This window comes from Zalophus californianus, chromosome 8, assembly GCF_009762305.2.
Source record: "Zalophus californianus isolate mZalCal1 chromosome 8, mZalCal1.pri.v2, whole genome shotgun sequence".
Classification (NCBI taxonomy): domain Eukaryota; kingdom Metazoa; phylum Chordata; class Mammalia; order Carnivora; family Otariidae; genus Zalophus; species Zalophus californianus.
The window spans coordinates 140,144,441-140,162,064 of NC_045602.1; the positions used below are offsets into that span (position 1 = coordinate 140,144,441).

Below are 17,624 nucleotides of genomic sequence, written 5' to 3' on the forward strand. Positions count from 1 at the left end.
TCTCTGCACAGGGCCATGGGGCCGGGCTGGAGGGGCCCTGAGTGAGGCCGCTGCCCTCTGCCCAGAGGTGGAGGGCCCAAAGCCTGGCATTCTCCTTGCTCTCTTGGGTGGGGCTCTGCCAGCAGCCCCTCCCGCGTGTTGCCTCACCCCCACAAGTGTGTGGGACTTGATGCTGCAGCAGGGGGAGGAGGTCGTGGCCAGATGCATCCTTGGGAAGCACCATGAATGAGGCAGGAGGACCTGGTGGGGTGGGTTTGGAAGTCTGAGAGCCTGGGATCAGCCCCAGGATTTGGCGGCCACGAGACTGTCCAGTTCCCGTGCTGTGCCTGTCTCTTCGCTGGCGCGTGCCCACCTCATAGAGCACAGACCACGTGAGTTAGGCTCTGGGAGCAGTGCTGGCGTGCCACATGCACCCGCCAAGTGATGTCTAGACCCCACACGGGGGCTGCAGCAGGAGCGATGGCTGCAGAGCGTTGAGTGGCTGTGTGGGGAGATGCACAGGCAGGAAGTGAGGTGGGGAGCTCGGCTGAGGGCTGTACAGAGGCACCTCGTAGGGTGCCCAAGCCGCCGGGCCTGCTCCACACGGGGCTGAGGAGGGGCCACCACACGCGGGGCTTTGGTAAGTGCCTGTTCTGGCCTCCACCCTGGTCAGGTCCCCAGACCCCTTGGTGCCCTCCTGGGAGCAGCTGAGGGTTGGGGTCTGGGAGGACCAGGTTAGCCATCCCAGACCCTCTTACGAGCTAAGCCCACTCTCCCTGGGTCTGGGCAGACTGGCCCCCGTCTCTAGAGACACCCTACCCCAGCAGCTCTGCTAAGATCCCAGGAGGAAGACCATGATCTGATGGCAGGGTCAGTTGGAGGGGAGGGGTGGAGAGCCAAGGAGAAGTGGGGTGGGGGCAGTCAGGATAAAGCAACCTCTCCCTGCCTGCTGACCCCTCCCCTGCCTTTCCAGCCCCTCAGGGGACAAAGCTTAGCAGTGGATGGTTAGGGGGACATCACCTGAGACAGTGGCCTGTGCCTCAGAGGGCCAAGGGTGTGACCTTAGGACCTCCCTGGGTTCCAAGTTTAGGCTACGGTGACCACAGCAGGCCCTTGGCCTGCTCACAACTCCCCTGCCCCTCCTCACCGGCCACGCTCAGCTACCGTTTGGGTCATCCTCACCCACTCAGGTACTCGTGGGGCCAAGCAGAGCACACCTCCTTCCATGTCACGGGGAGCCCCCCTTCAGAGGTGGGAAGGTAGCTGCTAGGGCCTGGACTCCATGCTTCTGTAGGAAGGAGGGGCTGTGGAGCCTGGGGTTTCCTGTGTGCTGAGTCAGAGTGCCCCAGGGGGAGGAGACTGCCCAGCAGCTTGAGGTGCAGCAGGGGGGCTGCCAGGTAGGTACCCAGCCTCTCCGCCCCCAGCACCCTGTCTTCTTGCCCCCAGGCCTACCTGCGGCTTCGCAGGATGGGGCCACAGGTGCCCTCAGCCCCTCCTGCCCTCTGGGTCCTCGGGTGCCTTGCCCTGTCCCTCTGGCTTTGGACACTGTGCACGGCCTGCCACAGGTATGTCCATCTCTCACCTGGGTTTGGTGTGGGGCACGGCTCCAAGCAGGTTTGGCTCTGTGCGTGAGCCTCCCTACTGGGCCTTGCACCAGAGCCTGGCACCTCAGCCCCCTATCTCTGCCTCCCTGGCCTGATGAGACTCTTGCCCCCAGGAAGCGGGTGCAGAGGCAGCGGGCCAGGCCCCAGGGCGGTGTGATGCCAGCGGAAGCGGTGAGTGCCAGGCTGTCCCGGGGGCCAGGGCGGGGCCAGCACAGGACCCACCAGCCTTCCTTGCCCCCAGTCACTGCTGAGACGACACCACTTCTGCACCCTCAGCAAGTCGGACACCAGACTGCACGAGCTGCACCAGGGCCCTGGCGGCTGCAGAGGTGAGCCCAGCTGGGAGGGGTGGGACCAGGGGGGTGGGCGGGGCTTGCACCCTGGAGCAGCTCCGTGGCTCCCCCCCATCGGTTCCCTGCCCCCCTGCCCCAGTAACCTCTGTCTTGACCCCTAGCTCTGCGGCCTGCCAGCATGGATATCCTGCACCCACAATGGCTGGAGGTGTCCAGAGGCACCAGCAGGCTTATGGCAGCCTCCTCACACCGGGAACTGCACCAGGCAATGCCTGTTGCCACCTCACCCTCCATCTGCCCCGAGGCCACTTACTCCAATGTGGGGCTGGCTGCAATCCCCAGGGCCAGCCTGGCAGTCAGCCCTGTGGTGTGGGCAGGGGCACAGCTAACCAGCAGCTGTACCAGGCCTGGGCCTGAGGCCAGACCTGAGGTGGCTGCGTATGCTTGTATCCAGAAGCTCAAGGAAACAGATCAGGGCCCCCAAAGCCTGGGGCAGGGGAAGGCCGAGCTGACCCCAGCTGTTCAGGTAAACGGGTGGATGGGGTAGGGTGGGTAGGGCTGTGCAGGTCCTTGAAGGGATATATGGTGCTGACCCCTCCTTGGGTTGGCTTCCTCTCTCCCAGGTGGACATCCTGTACTCCAGAGTCAGGAAGCCTAAAAAGAGGGACCCAGGACCTACCACAGACCAGTTGGACCTCAAGGGCAGGGGAGTAATTGCGCCTCTGGGAAGTGACCAGTCCTATGAGACCCTCCCACTCAGGGGCCTGGGGAAGGATGATGGCCTCCTGGAAAATGTGTATGAGAGTATCCAGGAGATGCCCCTTCCCCCCAGCACCTGGAGCCCTCCTGCTCTAGCTGTTAGCATGAGTGCACCTATGCAGGCTTCCCCAGCCTCAACCTAGGGAAGGGTCTCCAACTCCCCATCTGTGTCGAACAACCAAGTACAGAGTTCCTCCTTCCAGAGTAGTGCCCAGCCCCCATTCCCTATCCCCGCCCCTAAGTTGGCCGCACAAAGTCCAGATCCCAAGGCTTCCAGCCTGTGAGGTCCCTGGGGGTCCTGGCTGCCATGGCCTCCTAGCCTCTCCCTCCCAAGGTCTTAATAAATCCCCAGCACAGGGAGGATGGGTACAGCCGTGCCTCACAGACTACTTTTCTTGAAGGCCGGGGAAGGTTGGCAGGGATTGTCTTGAAAGGACCCTCCTGCCTGGGGTGTCTGGGCCCTGTCGCCTGAAGCTGTGCGCGGCTGGTCAGTTTCAGAAGACAGTGTGGGGAAGGGAGGCTGCTCTAGGGGCGGTGGTCCCCAGGCCAAGTCGGTCTTAGCACGTGTTGCAGCCGGCCCGCGAGCTGACCGCCCCAGGGTGGGACTTGGACCCTGAACACTAAGGGAGGGCTCCGCCGCCCAGCCCCCGGTGTTACATAAGGTACGGGGTAGGTGGGCAGTCGTGCGTTAAAGAATAACCTGCTCCCGGGAAGCCCGCCAAGGAGACGCGGCCCCTTCCCCGGATCTGGCAGCTCTGCGCGCAGGCACACCCGCGAGTAAGCCGGCCCTCCCCGGCGGCGGGGGCGCACGGGCACCCCGGGCTCCGCAGAGCCGAGGGACCGACAGGCACTCGCGGTGCCGCGAGCGAGGCCCTTTCCCCAGGCCGAGCGGCTGTGGCCGGCTCAGGGGCCGGGCCTCAGACCGTAAGCCAATGGGAGCGCGGCTGGCCCCGGCCGCGGTCCACCTCGGAATGTTGATACAGCGCGCGAACCAATGGGCGTGCGCCAGGGGCGGGGCCGCGAGGCGGGGCGCGCGAGCCGCGCGAAGGGGGCGTGGCCGGCCGGCAGCCTCCCGGCCGCGCGGCGCGGGCGGCGGCCGATCGAGGGCGGGGGTCGGCGGCCCGGCCAGCCCGGCCCGGCCCGGCCTGGGGGGCCGTGTCCCGAGCGTCCGCCCTCGCCGCTGCAGCCTCGGCACCCGGCCGGCCGGCCATGGAGGCCGAGCGCCCTCCGCTGCCCGTTCCGGGCTGCGGGCGCCCCCCGCCCCGTGCCGCCGGCCGGGACCCCGCGGCCGCGCCCGTATCGGTGCCCGCGCCGCCGCAGGTACCGGGCGCCGGGGGGCGGGGCGCCAACCAAACTCCCTCGCTGCAAAGATGGCGTCGGGGCTGCACAAACTTTGGGCCCCGGGGGCGGGGCGGCCGTGGCGGTCCGCGCGTGTCCGCGGGCCTGGCAGTGCCGGGCCGGGCGGCCCGGGAGCGCTTCCCGCCGCGCCGCGCCGGGGGCGGGGCCGGGGGCGGGGCCGCGCCGTCCCCACCGGCCGCAGCCGGTTTGGGGGGCGGGTGCGGAGCGGATCCGGGGTGGGGGCTGGGAACCCCCGTGCCGCTGCCTGCGCTGAGCCTGCCCCTTCCGCAGGGCCCTGCCGTGGGCGGCGGCTTTGCGGGCTTGGAGTTCGTGCTGCCTCGGGAGCCGGAGCCGCGGGCCACCAACCTGGGGGTCCCGGGGACGTGGGTGGGGGCGGCGGTGGGGCCCCCGAAGCCGTCGGCGCACATCCCGGTGCCTGCGCAGAGGTGAGCCAGGGTCCCGCGCGCCAGGCCGAGGTGGGCGTGCGCACACGTGCGCTGGTGTGCGCAGGGGTGGTGGGTGGGGCGCGGGCACGTGCCTTCTCGAGCCCCACCCCACGGGGGGTGGAGGGGTCTTGGTGGAGGGCAGGTCAGGGCCCCGACCTGGGGTTTCTGCCCCCCTCCCCAACTCTCCAGCGCTGGAGGAGTGGAGCAGAAATTATCAGTATATCGTGCCCCTTGCGCCCCCCAGCCTCTGGGGCCCAGAGCGCAGAGCTGGCAGGGGGCCCCTGTCAGTCTCTGTGCCGTAGAGGCTGCCCGCTGACGTGAGGTTGACGGTCCAGGAATCCCAGAGCTTCTGACGGCCATCTCCTAGCCCTGCCTAAAACCCTCCTGGGTGCCCCACACCCAAAGCTGGCTTCTCAGGTAGAGGCGGGTTCTGGCCTGGCCTGTTGGGGCCTGGGGACCCAGCTTGTCTTCCCTGGCTGTTGCTGGCTGGTCCCTCCCTCCCAGGCCTGGCGCGGTCCCGCAGCTGCTGTTGCACAACCCTGGTTACTGTGTGATTGGGGGGAGGGCTGGGCCCGGCCTGGCCTCGTCTGGCCCGGCCTGGGGGTGGGGCCTCAGACCCCTGTCCAGCGCCTGGGCCTGAAGGAGCCACCGTGGAACAAAGCCCAGGCTGCAGAGAACTCAGGCTTCAGGGAGACCCCAGCCCGGGCCCTGTGACTGGTGGTTCCTGGAGATTTGGTCTCTGTAATCCGAGCTGGGGGTGGAGACGGGCCTCCAGCCCAGTGCCTGGAGGGAGGGAGCCCGCGCGCCACACACACACACACACACACACACACACACAACACACACACAAAGTGCCCAGGCCTGCACGTGTGCTGGGCTAGGGGAGGAGCTTGGAGTACTTGCTGGATGCCACCCACATCTCTTCCAGAGCCCCCCCAGGAAAATCCCGACTGGATGAGGTCATGGCTGCGGCTGCCCTCACAAGTCTGTCCACCAGCCCCCTCCTGCTGGGGGCCCCAGCTGCAGCCTGTAGCCCAGGTGAGACTGAGGCACTTGGCCTGGGGTCTCCGGGACCCTGTGGTTGCCCACCCCTTGGAGCAAGCAGAACCCCTTTGCCCGGAACACCACCTTCTAAATAGACCTCTTGAGGCCTGAGACAGACATCAGGACCCTCAGTGCCTCTCAGTGTGTCCCAGTCTGCAGGCCTGTGACCTGTCCATTTCCCCCTGGCTGGCCAGGCGTCTCCCCACACAGGATGTCCCTGTGTTGGGGAGGCTAGTCCTCCCGGCCACTGCTTCCTCCAAAAGACATGGCTCACCTGTGACCAGGTGAACAGGCGGGAGGTGCAGAGTTAAGGGGCTTGCAGCGGCAGCTTCTGAAGAGCAGCCCGAGCCCGACAAGCCCTAACGCGGGTGCCGATGTGTCCCCACAGAGCCTGGCTTGGAGCCCTGGAAGGAGGCCCTGGTGCGGCCACTGGGCAGCTGCAGTGGAGACTGGGGCTGGGACCTGGCCAGTGACCAGTCCTCTCCATCTACCCCATCACCCCCACTGCCCTCTGAGGCAGCCCATTTCCTATTTGGGGAACCTGCCCCAAGGAAGAGGAAGGTGAGCCTGAGGCAGCCCTCAGGGCGGGGTGGACGCGGTGGCCATGCCTGACCACCAGCCCTTGTCACCCAGAGCTCAGTGCAGGTCCTGTTCCAGTGTCTGTGGAAGCGGTGTGGGAAGGTGCTGAGCACGGCCTCCGGGATGCAGAGACACATCCGCCTGGTGCACCTGGGGTGCGGCGGGGCTGGCAGGTGGGGGTGGGGCAAGCCAGGTGGACCAATGCTTCAGCTCCCACCCACTGTGTCCCCCACAGGCGGCAGGCAGAGCCAGAGCAGAGCGATGGTGAGGAGGACTTCTACTACACAGAGCTGGATGTTGGCATGGATGTGCTGACAGACGGGCTGTCCAGCCTCTCCCCAGTGTCCCCCACAGCTTCCGCGCCACCCGCCTTCCCCCGCCTGGAGCTGCCAGAGCCCCCGACCTTGTCCAGCCTGCTGCGGCCGCTGGCCCTGCCTCCGGTCCCCGTGCTGAGCTCTGCGGCACCCCCTGAGGCGTGCCACGGTGACGACACCTACCAGGTGGGTGAGGCCACAGGCAGCAGCTCGGGGTGAGTCTCGGGGTGCTCGGGACAGGGGAGAGGACACAGCTGTGTCTCCTCTCAGGGCTGCCTGGCCCCCATCCGCCTGGAGCCACGGCCCACCACCATCAGGACCTGTGTGCCAACCCTGCCCTCCAAGCTTGGTGCCAACCCAAGGTGCGTGCGTGTTGAGGGGCCGGGGCAGGCGTCAGGCAGGGAGGGTCCTGGCCTAGCATCAGCCCGCGTCTCCTCTGCGTCCCCCCCAGGAAGCCCCGGGGTGACGCCAAGAAGTGCCGGAAGGTGTACGGCATGGAGCACCGGGACCTGTGGTGCACAGCCTGCCGCTGGAAGAAGGCGTGCCAGCGCTTCCTGGACTGAGCATGCGCGCCTGTGCCCGCCCCGAGCTGCTGCCCCGCTCCCCAGGACTCTGCCAAGGAGAAAATAAGCTACTCCCCAGCCCCCCAGCCAGGCGCTCCTCCCGCGGCAGGGTCTGCTTTTTAATGGTGGGGGAAGTTGGTGACCCTCGACCCCCAGAGGTTTGTGAGGGGGGGGTCCCACCACTCAAAGTGCCTCTGAAGAAACCAGCCTTTTGCACTAAAGCCAAACCTCACGGCTGTCCCCTTGGCCCGGGGTCCCTGGGGGTGGCCGCCCTCGCTGCCTGTCAGCCCATGGACTTGTCAGGGTGCTGATGGGCCAACTTCAGGGCCACATGGGGGCCGGTCTGTGATGCACTTTGAGGGGTGTCAGGGAGGGGCCTCCCCTGCCCGCACTTAACCCGATGGTTCGAGGGCCCCCGGCGCTGATATTTGTATCTTGTTTGCAAAGCTCAGGTGTCTCGAGTCTGGGCCGCGCCAGGCAAGGAGAAAAATTAAAGATTTGGGGTTTTTCCAGAAGCTGTGTCTGCCTCCTGGGGGGACCTGAGACCCTGCCAGAGGCAGGGGTGGTGGGTGGGCAGACCGGGGAGGCCAGCCAACAGACTGCAGAGGGCTCACTCCCTGACACGGGAGGAGGGGACACTGTGAAACACTCATGAGGCGTCCGCTTGAGCAGCAATTTCCCAGTTTATTGAAAGTGGAAGCTTTGCAAGAAGGTCGAAGCTAAACCGTCACAGGAAGGAGACCCCCAGGCAGGCCCAGAGCTCGCCCCGGCAGACAGGAAGGTGCCGTCCACCTGCCCTGTGGCTACAGACTGCAACAGCTGCGATTTTCTGCCAACCAATCACTGAAGTCTCTTCTCCCAAATAAACACATCTCCAATACAAACACAGGTTTATGATAATATAAAGTTGATATAATATAGATTATCCCCAAGGGAAAGAAAACCAACAATTTTCAAACACTGCCCTTGTTTGTCTGTTTTGTTTTTGTTGACAGGTTGAAAGCATGTTGAAAAAATAAATATTTCAGAAAAGCACACACACACAGTGCCCTCACTACAAGTAGCTCTGAAAGGGCCACGTACAAAACACAGCACGGAATCTAAAAAATAAAAACCAGTAAGTATGGCTTTCTTAAGCGTCGCACGTCACATAATGAGCGAAAATAAGATTATCTTTCATCATATTGCAAAGAGTTCCAGTTTTTGCCTTTTCTCAGAGTTTCTTTTTTAAAAAGGAAGATGTGCAAAGTTGGAAGGAGTAGCCGTGTCTCTTGAGTCGAGGTCCCTATTCAGTCCTGGCAGTGTTATGACTGTTTCCCAAAACCCAGAGTCCAAATATACAACCTGGTCAGGATCCAGAGCTTGATACAAAAGTCATACGGGTTCCCTGCGCCCCCCACCCCAAAGAACTCACCACTCAACAGACTGCATTTTCCACTTTGGTGTTGCAAACACCAAAATACAGACAGACACAAACAAAAAAGTACAAAACGTGAAATGTAATCTACACATTTTTTCCTCTTCATAAAAAAATATTTATTAGTTTAAACATTGATTTAAAAAAAAACCAGTCACGTAAAAAAACCCTTCATTACACATCTTTTCCCTCCACGCCTCCTGAGAGGGGATGCCTTCATTTCCGTCGACGGCGGCAAACTGCGTGGGATGGCGAGCCTGCCTCGCGGCACACGCCTTGCGAACTTGGTGGGCAGGAGTGGGGCCCTCGGTTTTCCAGTACAGTATTGGTTTTAAGGAAGAAAATGCCCCTGTGGCACTGAGAGCGACCCCCCAAAAAGGTCAGCAAGGGTGGTCCAGAGCAGGGAGCGAGCAGGTCAGAAAGAGCGAGATGTCCTGAGTGCAGAGGCAGAGATGGCCCAGGGTGTGGGCAGGACGGCCTGAGCAGTGGGACCAGTACAAAACCCAGAGACACTGTTGGTAGCAAAGGTCTGGTTTCCAAATACATTTATAAGAAAGTAGGTCTGTTTAGAAAAGGGGTCAGAAAGTCGGGGAGGTACACAGTTCTGCGGGCCCTGTGAGGGGTGCAGCCCAGGGCCTCACTGGAGAAAGGCAGCAAGGGAAGCGGGGCCCAGAGCCCCTGCACTGGCCTCGCCCCCCACCCCCCACCGCCCGTGTCAGGAGGAGCTGGCAGGGCAGCCTGCGCGGGAGCCTCACGTCCCCACGGAAGACAGGAGTGTGGGCGGCCGGCGGCCGGCTCTGCCCACGCCCTCTAACTGATGGTACTGAAAACAAGCACAGAAGGCCCCCAGCACCCCAGCGGCAGCTGGGGAGGCGAGCGCTCCAGGCCACCCCCGGAACCTAAGTTAGGGGCTCATGGGATTCTCCTTTTTCCACCTAAAAAGAACAGATGTGACACGGTGACCGGCCTGGTAGAAGCGTACAGTCTGTGGAAGAAGAGAACGTAGAAACACTGTCTTCGGTGGGGCTCGGGCTGAGCCCCCGGAGGAGCCCGTGCCCAGACGGGCCCTGCCTGCGCCTGCGCCGTGCGGGCGCAGGACGGAATGTCTGAGTAGTGAAGTGTGGTCCGGAACGGCCTTATGGGGAAGGGGCCAGACCGGGGCGGGTCCTGCGGCCCAGGGCAGGGTCCTCACAGCGGGGCCCTTGCTTTTCACTCAGAAAAAAACCAGTCACGAAGAGGCGGTGAGCTCATCTACAAAGACAACAGAGGGACTGACAAGCTGAAGGAAAGACAACGCTAGGATTCGTCCCGTCAGAAAAATAATGCCAAACAAAATAATTTTATGTAACTACCTCAACTATGTCTCTGACGACTTAAAAAGTTTGGTTACCCACGCGGGGAGGTGTGGGCAGCGCCCAGCTGTCAGGACCCCCACCTCCAGTGTTAGCAGCAACAAGGCAAGGGCGCCCAGGAGGGGCCAGCAGGAGGGGCCTGGGCACGAAGGACGGCAGAGCCGAGGGGACGAGGCCGCCCCCAGGCTCCCCAAGGAAGTGCACGCGGAACGAAGAGCCCAGGCGCCCCCAAAGGGCCCTGAGTGGCCAGCAGCGGGGCGTGCTGAGCCCTGCACCAGAGGAGCGTGGCACGTCGGTCCCCACCTGGCGGCCTCCACCGGATGATAGCACCTGGGAGTCCTCGGCCCCGGCAGGGGCTTCTGCAGCTGTTGTGTGTGAAGCACCAAAGCCCAGAGGCAGGAGGGCCACGGGGCTTTCTGTACACTGGACCTGGATTCCGCAGGCTGCCACGGCAGCGGCAGAAGGCTGCGGCGGTGGCCACAGGCAGTGACCAGGCTGCTGAAAAAGGGGGAGCAGAGCAGGGGGCGGGGGGAGACTCCAGCACTGGACATCGGGTGTATGCAACACCTTCCTTAACACCCCTTGGACCTGTGGCCTTGGGGACCATGCTCATGACCCCGACCAGCCCCGACCTTGACCTGGCCATCGGGCCATCGTGCATGCCCTATCTACACGTACCTGCTGGGGACCCTCGCTTGGTCCCTGCAGACACGAGGGAACATGTGCTCTCCCTCTGCTCAAACCCACCCTGTGCCCCCCAACATCCTGTTCGGTCCCGGAGCCCTTACTTGCTGGGGTCATGCCTGCTTCGGAGCCCGCAGGGCCGGTTTGTGTGTGTGTGTCTGGGGGGCAGGAGCAGAATAAAGGGGGCTCAGCGTGGCCGGGCCCCAGGCGAGAGCAGATCCCTAGGGTCACACACACGCACACGCGTGCACACACACACGCACACACACGCGCGCGCACATACACACGGGCGCGCACGCACACGCGCGCGCGCGCGCAGTGGAGGGGTGGCACCGCCCCGCCCCCAGCCCGCGGCCTAGGAGATCCAGAAGTCCTTGTCGGGCGCCCCCGGGGGGCTGCCGGGTCCCCGCGGCGAGTCCTCGTCCTCCTTCTCGGCCGCCAGCAGCGCGTCCTCGTGGGCCAGGCCCACCTCATCTTCGTCCTCACACAGCTCCTCCTCGCCCTCCCCCCGCGGGTCGTCGGGGTCTTCCAGGTAGGGCCCATCGCCAGGGAACAGCTCGGGGGAGCCCTCCGTGCCACCGCCGTCCAGGGGCCCGGCCACGCCTCGGCCCGCGCAGTCGGCACACACACCGTGGCGCCGCGAGCCGTGCTTGATGCCCACGCTGGCGGCCGACATGAACACGCGGCTGCACAACTTGCACACGTACTTCTTGTCCTTGCTGTGGACCTGCGGGGGGACGGGCGGTCAGTGCGGGGCGGTCAGTGCGGGGGGGATGGGCGGTCAGTGCGGGGCGGTCAGTGCGGGGGGGACGGGCGGTCAGTGCGGGGCGGTCAGTGCGGGGGGGATGGGCGGTCAGTGCGGGGCGGTCAGTGCGGGGGGGATGGGCGGTCAGTGCGGGGGGACGGGCGGTCAGTGCGGGGGGACGGGCGGTCAGTGCGGGGCGGTCAGTGCGGGGGGGATGGGCGGTCAGTGCGGGGGGACGGGCGGTCAGTGCGGGGCGGTCAGTGCGGGGGGACGGGCGGTCAGTGCGGGGCGGTCAGTGAGGGGGGGATGGGCGGTCAGTGCGGGGCGGTCAGTGCGGGGGGGACGGGCGGTCAGTGCGGGGGGACGGGCGGTCAGTGCGGGGGGACGGGCGGTCAGTGCGGGGCGGTCAGTGCGGGGGGGATGGGCGGTCAGTGCGGGGCGGTCAGTGCGGGGGGGGATGGGCGGTCAGTGCGGGGGGACGGGCGGTCAGTGCGGGGGGACGGGCGGTCAGTGCGGGGCGGTCAGTGCGGGGGGGATGGGCGGTCAGTGCGGGGGGACGGGCGGTCAGTGCGGGGGGACGGGCGGTCAGTGCGGGGCGGTCAGTGCGGGGGGACGGGCGGTCAGTGCGGGGCGGTCAGTGCGGGGGGGATGGGCGGTCAGTGCGGGGCGGTCAGTGCGGGGGGGATGGGCGGTCAGTGCGGGGGGACGGGCGGTCAGTGCGGGGGGACGGGCGGTCAGTGCGGGGCGGTCAGTGCGGGGGGACGGGCGGTCAGTGCAGGGGGACGGGCGGTCAGTGCGGGGGGACGGGCGGTCAGTGCGGGGCGGTCAGTGCGGGGGGACGGGCGGTCAGTGCAGGGGGGACGGGCGGTCAGTGCGGGGCGGTCAGTGCAGGGGGACGGGCGGTCAGTGCGGGGCGGTCAGTGCGGGGGGACGGGCGGTCAGTGCAGGGGGACGGGCGGTCAGTGCGGGGCGGTCAGTGCGGGGGGACGGGCGGTCAGTGCAGGGGGGACGGGCGGTCAGTGCGGGGCGGTCAGTGCGGGGGGACGGGCGGTCAGTGCGGGGCGGTCAGTGCGGGGGGACGGGCGGTCAGTGCGGGGGGGACGGGCGGTCAGTGCGGGGCGGTCAGTGCGGGGGGACGGGCGGTCAGTGCGGGGCGGTCAGTGCGGGGGGACGGGCGGTCAGTGCGGGGCGGTCAGTGCGGGGGGATGGGCGGTCAGTGCGGGGGGACGGGCGGTCAGTGCGGGGGGACGGGCGGTCAGTGCGGGGCGGTCAGTGCGGGGGGACGGGCGGTCAGTGCAGGGGGACGGGCGGTCAGTGCGGGGGGACGGGCGGTCAGTGCGGGGCGGTCAGTGCGGGGGGACGGGCGGTCAGTGCAGGGGGGACGGGCGGTCAGTGCGGGGCGGTCAGTGCGGGGGGACGGGCGGTCAGTGCGGGGCGGTCAGTGCGGGGGGACGGGCGGTCAGTGCAGGGGGGACGGGCGGTCAGTGCGGGGCGGTCAGTGCAGGGGGACGGGCGGTCAGTGCGGGGGGACGGGCGGTCAGTGCAGGGGGGACGGGCGGTCAGTGCGGGGGGACGGGCGGTCAGTGCGGGGCGGTCAGTGCGGGGGGACGGGCGGTCAGTGCGGGGGGACGGGCGGTCAGTGCGGGGCGGTCAGTGCGGGGGGACGGGCGGTCAGTGCGGGGCGGTCAGTGCGGGGGGACAGGCGGTCAGTGCGGGGCGGTCAGTGCGGGGGGACGGGCGGTCAGTGCAGAGGGGACGGGCGGTCAGTGCGGGGCGGTCAGTGCGGGGGGACGGGCGGTCAGTGCGGGGCGGTCAGTGCAGGGGGGACAGACGGTCAGTGCAGAGGGGACGGGCGGTCAGTGCGGGGCGGTCAGTGCGGGGCGGTCAGTGCAGGGGGACGGGCGGTCAGTGCAGGGGGGACGGGCAGTCAGTGCGGGGCGGTCAGTGCAGGGGGGACGGGCGGTCAGTGGAAGGAGAAGATTGCGGTTTTAATTCCTCATATTTCTCTGAATTCTCTGGTGTTCTAGAGCAATCGAGTAAATAAAAACATAACCAGTGGTGTCATGGTGGAAAAGCTTTGCTGAGCTGTGCCCTTCCTCCGTACGAAGAACACACCGTCACTGATGGGTCACTGTCCTGGGGGCTGCGCCCTCGGAAGGGACCCCCTTCCCCGTCCTGGGCTGAGGGCTCTCTGCCTCCCAACTCAGTGGCTCCACAGACCACCACGAACGGCCCACCTTCCCATCACAGCCTTCCACAAACCCTGACCATGAAGACCACTGCTCAGACGCTCACTGCTGACCAGAGTCCACAGGCTGGGCCCCCGCACATTCTGATTCTAGAAACGGAGCCTCAAAAGATGCGGTCCCGGGCGCCTGGGTGGCTCAGTTGGTTAAGCGACTGCCTTCGGCTCAGGTCATGATCCTGGAGTCCCGGGATCGAGTCCCGCATCAGGCTCCCCGCTCAGTGGGGAGTCTGCTTCTCCCTCTGACCCTCTTCCCTCTCGTGCTCTCTATCTCTCATTCTCTCTCTCTCTCTCTCTCAAATAAATAAAATCTTTAAAAAAAAAAAAGATGCGGTCCCCAGGACCCTCCTGCATCTCTTCTGTTTGTTGTATTTTAAACCCAGGGCTTCCTCGAGCCTCCCCCAACAGAAACTGTTCTGAAAGCAGGCCTGGTGGGGCCGTGGGAGGCAGTGTCCACAGAGGCCCCTCAAGACCTGGGGCTCCCACGCAGGGAGCTGGGGGCTGTGCCAGGACACCCGGGAGCGACCGAGGTGTCTCAGGGAGCCACTCAGCCGGCACCAGATGGCTGGGCACCTGTCCTAACTAACACATGGAGGGAGGGAAGAGAGAGGGAGGATGTGGGCACCATGGCAACCCCTGGCTCCTCCTCCAGAGACCCCACCGTCCAGAGGACTCCTGGCAACACTGCCCCAGCCCCTCTGTCTCCCAAAGGGGCACAGCACAGGCACCAGCCTCCACAAAGAAGGGACACTGAGTGCCCCTACTGCCACCTGCTGTCAGCAGCCGCTCAGCTGTTTCCTGGGGGCCAGGGGCCCTCAACAAATTAAAGGGGAAGATACAGAGCCTCTTCTCAGAAAAAGGCAAACCTGCACACATTTTAAGTACATTTTCAGGGATTTGTGATCCTCCCTGAAACCTAACCAGGACCCCAGGATGGAAATCTGGCCCCATCCAAGGTAAACGGGCAACAACCACACCGATCCTCAAATGGGACCAATACTTCCTGAAGCCATAATGTGGTTTTGCTAAAGAAAAGCTGTCGTAACCCACGTACTGACAACTTTCCAGCACTAGAGTGCAACAAACAAGCCACCATTCATCTCTGAGTAGGAACAACGTGGGCATCGGCGTACGGATCCCTCCAAGTTTCTGTGGTAACCTGAGCCTCTACAGCTCTTGGGGTGGGCTCTGCCGAAGGGAAACACTGGACAAAGGGGCAGCTCTGCAGTCAGTGGCATCACGTCAGCCCTAGCGGTTGCCCCACAGACCTGCCGTCCAGGCTGGGGCTGCCGCTTTCCCCAGCTGCTGGACCCCACGACGGGGTGGTGGACACTGCAGGCTGGGGCCATGGGACGTCCCTTAGTCAGCTGGGCTGGGCTCCTCCCCACTCTTGGGGCTGTCCCCCTTCCAGCTTTGCTGCCTGACCTCTCAGGAGCCTTCCCAAATGTCCTCACCCCAAAATAAGTGCCCTCCCCTGGGCTGGAAAGATAAAACAACAGGCTAGTAAGGTTGCCCCGTCCAGAGAGCCAACTGTTGGATCCACGCAGAGTAAATCTGGATGCGACCCCAAAGTGAGCCAGAGCCCCCCCACTCACACCAGATGGACACACACACAGGCAAAGACCCTGCTCGTCCACACAGCTCACCTTGCCAGCAGCCAGGTCTGAGGGTATCACCCTGCCCTCCCCCAGCCGCCTGCCACCCTCGTGCGAGGGCACCCCTGGGCCACCCTCACCACTGCCAACACAGCCCCCTCACACCTCCTGGGGGTTCTGCTCCTGACACAGGTCAGCATGCTGCAGGGGTCAGCCAAGTCTGCGCACCCCGTGGGCGACTCCCGACACCTCTGAGATTCCCAAACTCATGACATGACCCCAGTGCCCTCTCCTGGCCCCCACGGCACAGGCTGAGGGCTCTGGGCATCTGCCAGCCCAGGGCTGCCTCCACCGCCTCAGCCCTGCAAGCTCCAGCTGGCCCCACCCTCAGTCCTGAACCCCACCCTGAATGTGTGTCTCAAGAAGACGACACCTGTATAGCCTTGGGGTCCAGCCCTGACCCCCATGGTTTATCTCACCTGCCCAGGGGTCCCTTGCCCTGTGTTTTTTGGCAGATCTGCCTATTTCAAGGATGACCTTTTCCTATCACTTCCTGGCCAAGCAAATCTATCCATTCAGCACCTGCCACCTGGCAACTCCAGCTGGGTGCCCACCACAGACAGGTAATCCAATGCCTTACAAGGCCATGGGGGAGCGGGTGGTGGAGGGGGTCCCACCATGCCTTGGAGCCGGGGCACCAAGGAAGTGACCTCATGGTGGGACACCAGGGGCTGAGAGCAGGGGTCCTGGCAGGGGAGGAAGCGCTTGCCAAGGCCAGGCCGAGGTCTGGGGCTGGGGGTGATACAGCCCACCTGCTTTCTGCACCCAGTCTCAGGGGGTGGAGCTTATCAGGGGGTGGGGTCAACATCGCTCCACCTACTCACTTGGCCTTTCCACTGCAGAGCAAAACCCACTTTAGGGCTTCCCATGGCCTTCTGGGCACCCCACATCATCATCCCACCTTCCTGGACCCCTCAGCGCAGCACAGAATGGGCCCAGCCGAACCCGTGATGCCCCATGCTGACTACCCTCCACTGACCCCCCATGCTATCCCCATGCTGACCCTGTGATGACCCACACTGACCTTGTGATGACCCACGCTGACCCCATGCTGACCCCATGCCGATCCCTGTGATGACCCACGCTGACCCTGTGTTGGCCCACGCTGACCCCACGCCGACCCCATGCTGACCTCACGCCAACCCCATGCTGACCCCGCGCTGACCCTGTGACGGCCCACACTGACCCCATGCTGACCCTGTGACAGCCCACGCTGACCCCATGCTGAGCCACGGCCCCACTCACAACCCCGCCCCCACTCACCAGCGTGTGCCGCTTCATGTGCTCCCGCCGTGTGAACTTCTTGCCGCAGATCTCGCAGGGGTAGGGCCGCTCCCCTGTGTGGGAGCGCATATGCCGCTTGAGGATGCACTGGTGCATGGCCGAGAAGCTGCAGTAGGGGCACTTGAACTTCTTCCTGATCACCGTGAACTCGTTGACTGAAAGACACAGCAGGCCCGCAAGTCAGCGTGCAGCCCGCCCACCCCAACAAGCCCTGCTCCTGTGTAGACGACCCCCGCCGAGGGCCCGCACACCCAGGCCGGGGAGCCCACGCTCTGCCAAAGGTCAGAGGTCACCCCTTCCAGCATGTCCCGGACACAGCCACTATCTTACACATCGGCCTCCGAGACACAGTGAGGTCCTCATACACAATCATAACAGAGAACAAAGATGTAAAGACAAGTGAAGCCGGAGCTCGGTTCCCAGCCCACAGCTCTGCTCAGAGCCACAGGCCATTGGTGCCCGGGAGCCACAGGGCAGAGCTGCCCCCTCCGAACACCTGCAGGCCAGTGGTTTTGCAGTTTTAATGCCCAGAGGAAAGGTGCTGCCTAAGCAGCTAGTGGACACAGCTGAGTGAGAAGCTTGGGTCAGCCCCAAACATGCAACAGGATCGCTGAGTGGCCTCTGCCTCAGGCTGTGGCTCATCCGGCCCGTTCTTCTGCCCACATTTCAGAGAGTGACGCTACGGGCCCCTGAGGGGGTCATCCGTGTGGCCAGCTCGAGCTCACGGCGGGGGCTGTGTTCCACACCCGAATCCAGCCACGCCCTCAGAGGCATCTCGTTCCACATGCGGGATGCTCTCCTGGTGGTAGTCAAGGGGGTTGGGATCCCATGCGTCAGCCCCACTGTGCAGGGCTCCACTGGGCACTGGGCAGCTTATCCCGAGTGGTGCCCTTGGCGATGGGCACCCACAGACACCACAGTCGTCCCCTCTGAAACATGCAGAGCATCCACCCAGTAACCCCATTAACCTAAAGGCCTGAAAGCAGTCATCCCAGGCTTCACCGGGATTGCGGGGAGCATCCAGATCCTGGGATCTCACTTCCCGCTGTGTAAGGAGCTTGGTGGTGGACACCTGTCTGAATGCAGCTTTCCAGGACCCTCACACCGCCCCACAACCTGGACGGCACTTGGTTGGCTGCACATGGCACCAGCACCCCAAAGACAGACCAAGGGTCCCCACAGTCAAGAACACTGGCCAAGGCCAAAGGCAGGATGCTGGAATGAACCCCAGGAGGGGTGTGGACACCATCAGCCAGGTGGTCTTCCGCTGGGTCCTCAGATGCCTACCAAATATTCAAGTGCGGCAGGCCCTGGCCACAGTCA

At 64.7% G+C, this 17,624-nt stretch overlaps 3 protein-coding genes across 8 annotated transcripts in view; 2 read left to right on the top strand and 1 right to left on the bottom strand.

Annotated features, from left to right (window-relative positions):
* The first annotated feature begins 84 nt into the window (after positions 1–84).
* LIME1 (Lck interacting transmembrane adaptor 1) lies at positions 85–3,006 on the top strand. Of its 2 annotated transcripts, XM_027620934.1 has the most exons (6): positions 85–619; positions 1,426–1,544; positions 1,697–1,754; positions 1,825–1,912; positions 2,038–2,402; positions 2,500–3,006. In XM_027620934.1, the coding sequence occupies exons 2-6, from the start codon at positions 1,447–1,449 to the stop codon at positions 2,776–2,778; spliced, it is 888 nt and encodes a 295-aa protein (XP_027476735.1). In that variant the 5' UTR covers positions 85–619; positions 1,426–1,446; the 3' UTR covers positions 2,779–3,006. The 2 variants fall into 2 exon arrangements, with proteins under 2 accessions (XP_027476735.1, XP_027476736.1); XM_027620935.1 differs by lacking the exon at positions 1,426–1,544 and having other exon boundaries at positions 85–1,376.
* On the top strand, positions 2,810–7,431 carry SLC2A4RG (SLC2A4 regulator). 3 transcript variants are annotated; one of them, XM_027620932.1, is made up of 8 exons: positions 3,731–3,955; positions 4,265–4,419; positions 5,348–5,457; positions 5,852–6,024; positions 6,121–6,197; positions 6,278–6,542; positions 6,627–6,718; positions 6,808–7,431. In XM_027620932.1, exons 1-8 carry the CDS (start codon positions 3,845–3,847, stop codon positions 6,917–6,919), a joined length of 1,095 nt encoding a protein of 364 aa, XP_027476733.1. In that variant the 5' UTR covers positions 3,731–3,844; the 3' UTR covers positions 6,920–7,431. The 3 variants fall into 3 exon arrangements, with proteins under 3 accessions (XP_027476730.1, XP_027476733.1, XP_027476731.1); XM_027620930.1 differs by having other exon boundaries at positions 3,735–3,955; positions 6,097–6,197; XM_027620929.1 differs by lacking the exon at positions 6,121–6,197 and having other exon boundaries at positions 2,810–3,955.
* A 146-nt stretch (positions 7,432–7,577) lies between these two features.
* The window catches only part of ZBTB46 (zinc finger and BTB domain containing 46), a 65,674-nt gene continuing 55,627 nt past the window's right edge, over positions 7,578–17,624 (bottom strand). Inside the window, exons 4-6 of one of the 3 annotated variants that reach the window (XR_003524516.2) lie at positions 16,281–16,456; positions 9,992–11,099; positions 7,578–9,587 (exon numbers count right to left, since the gene is read on the bottom strand). Coding sequence is in view for 1 of the 3 variants with exons in the window: in XM_027620923.2 (XP_027476724.1) it covers positions 10,728–11,099; positions 16,281–16,456 (548 nt within the window). In the remaining 2 variants the exon portion in view is untranslated. Of the gene's footprint in view, positions 11,100–16,280; positions 16,457–17,624 lie in introns of those variants that run through there. The other 2 variants (XM_027620923.2, XR_003524517.1) reach the window with 2 other exon arrangements.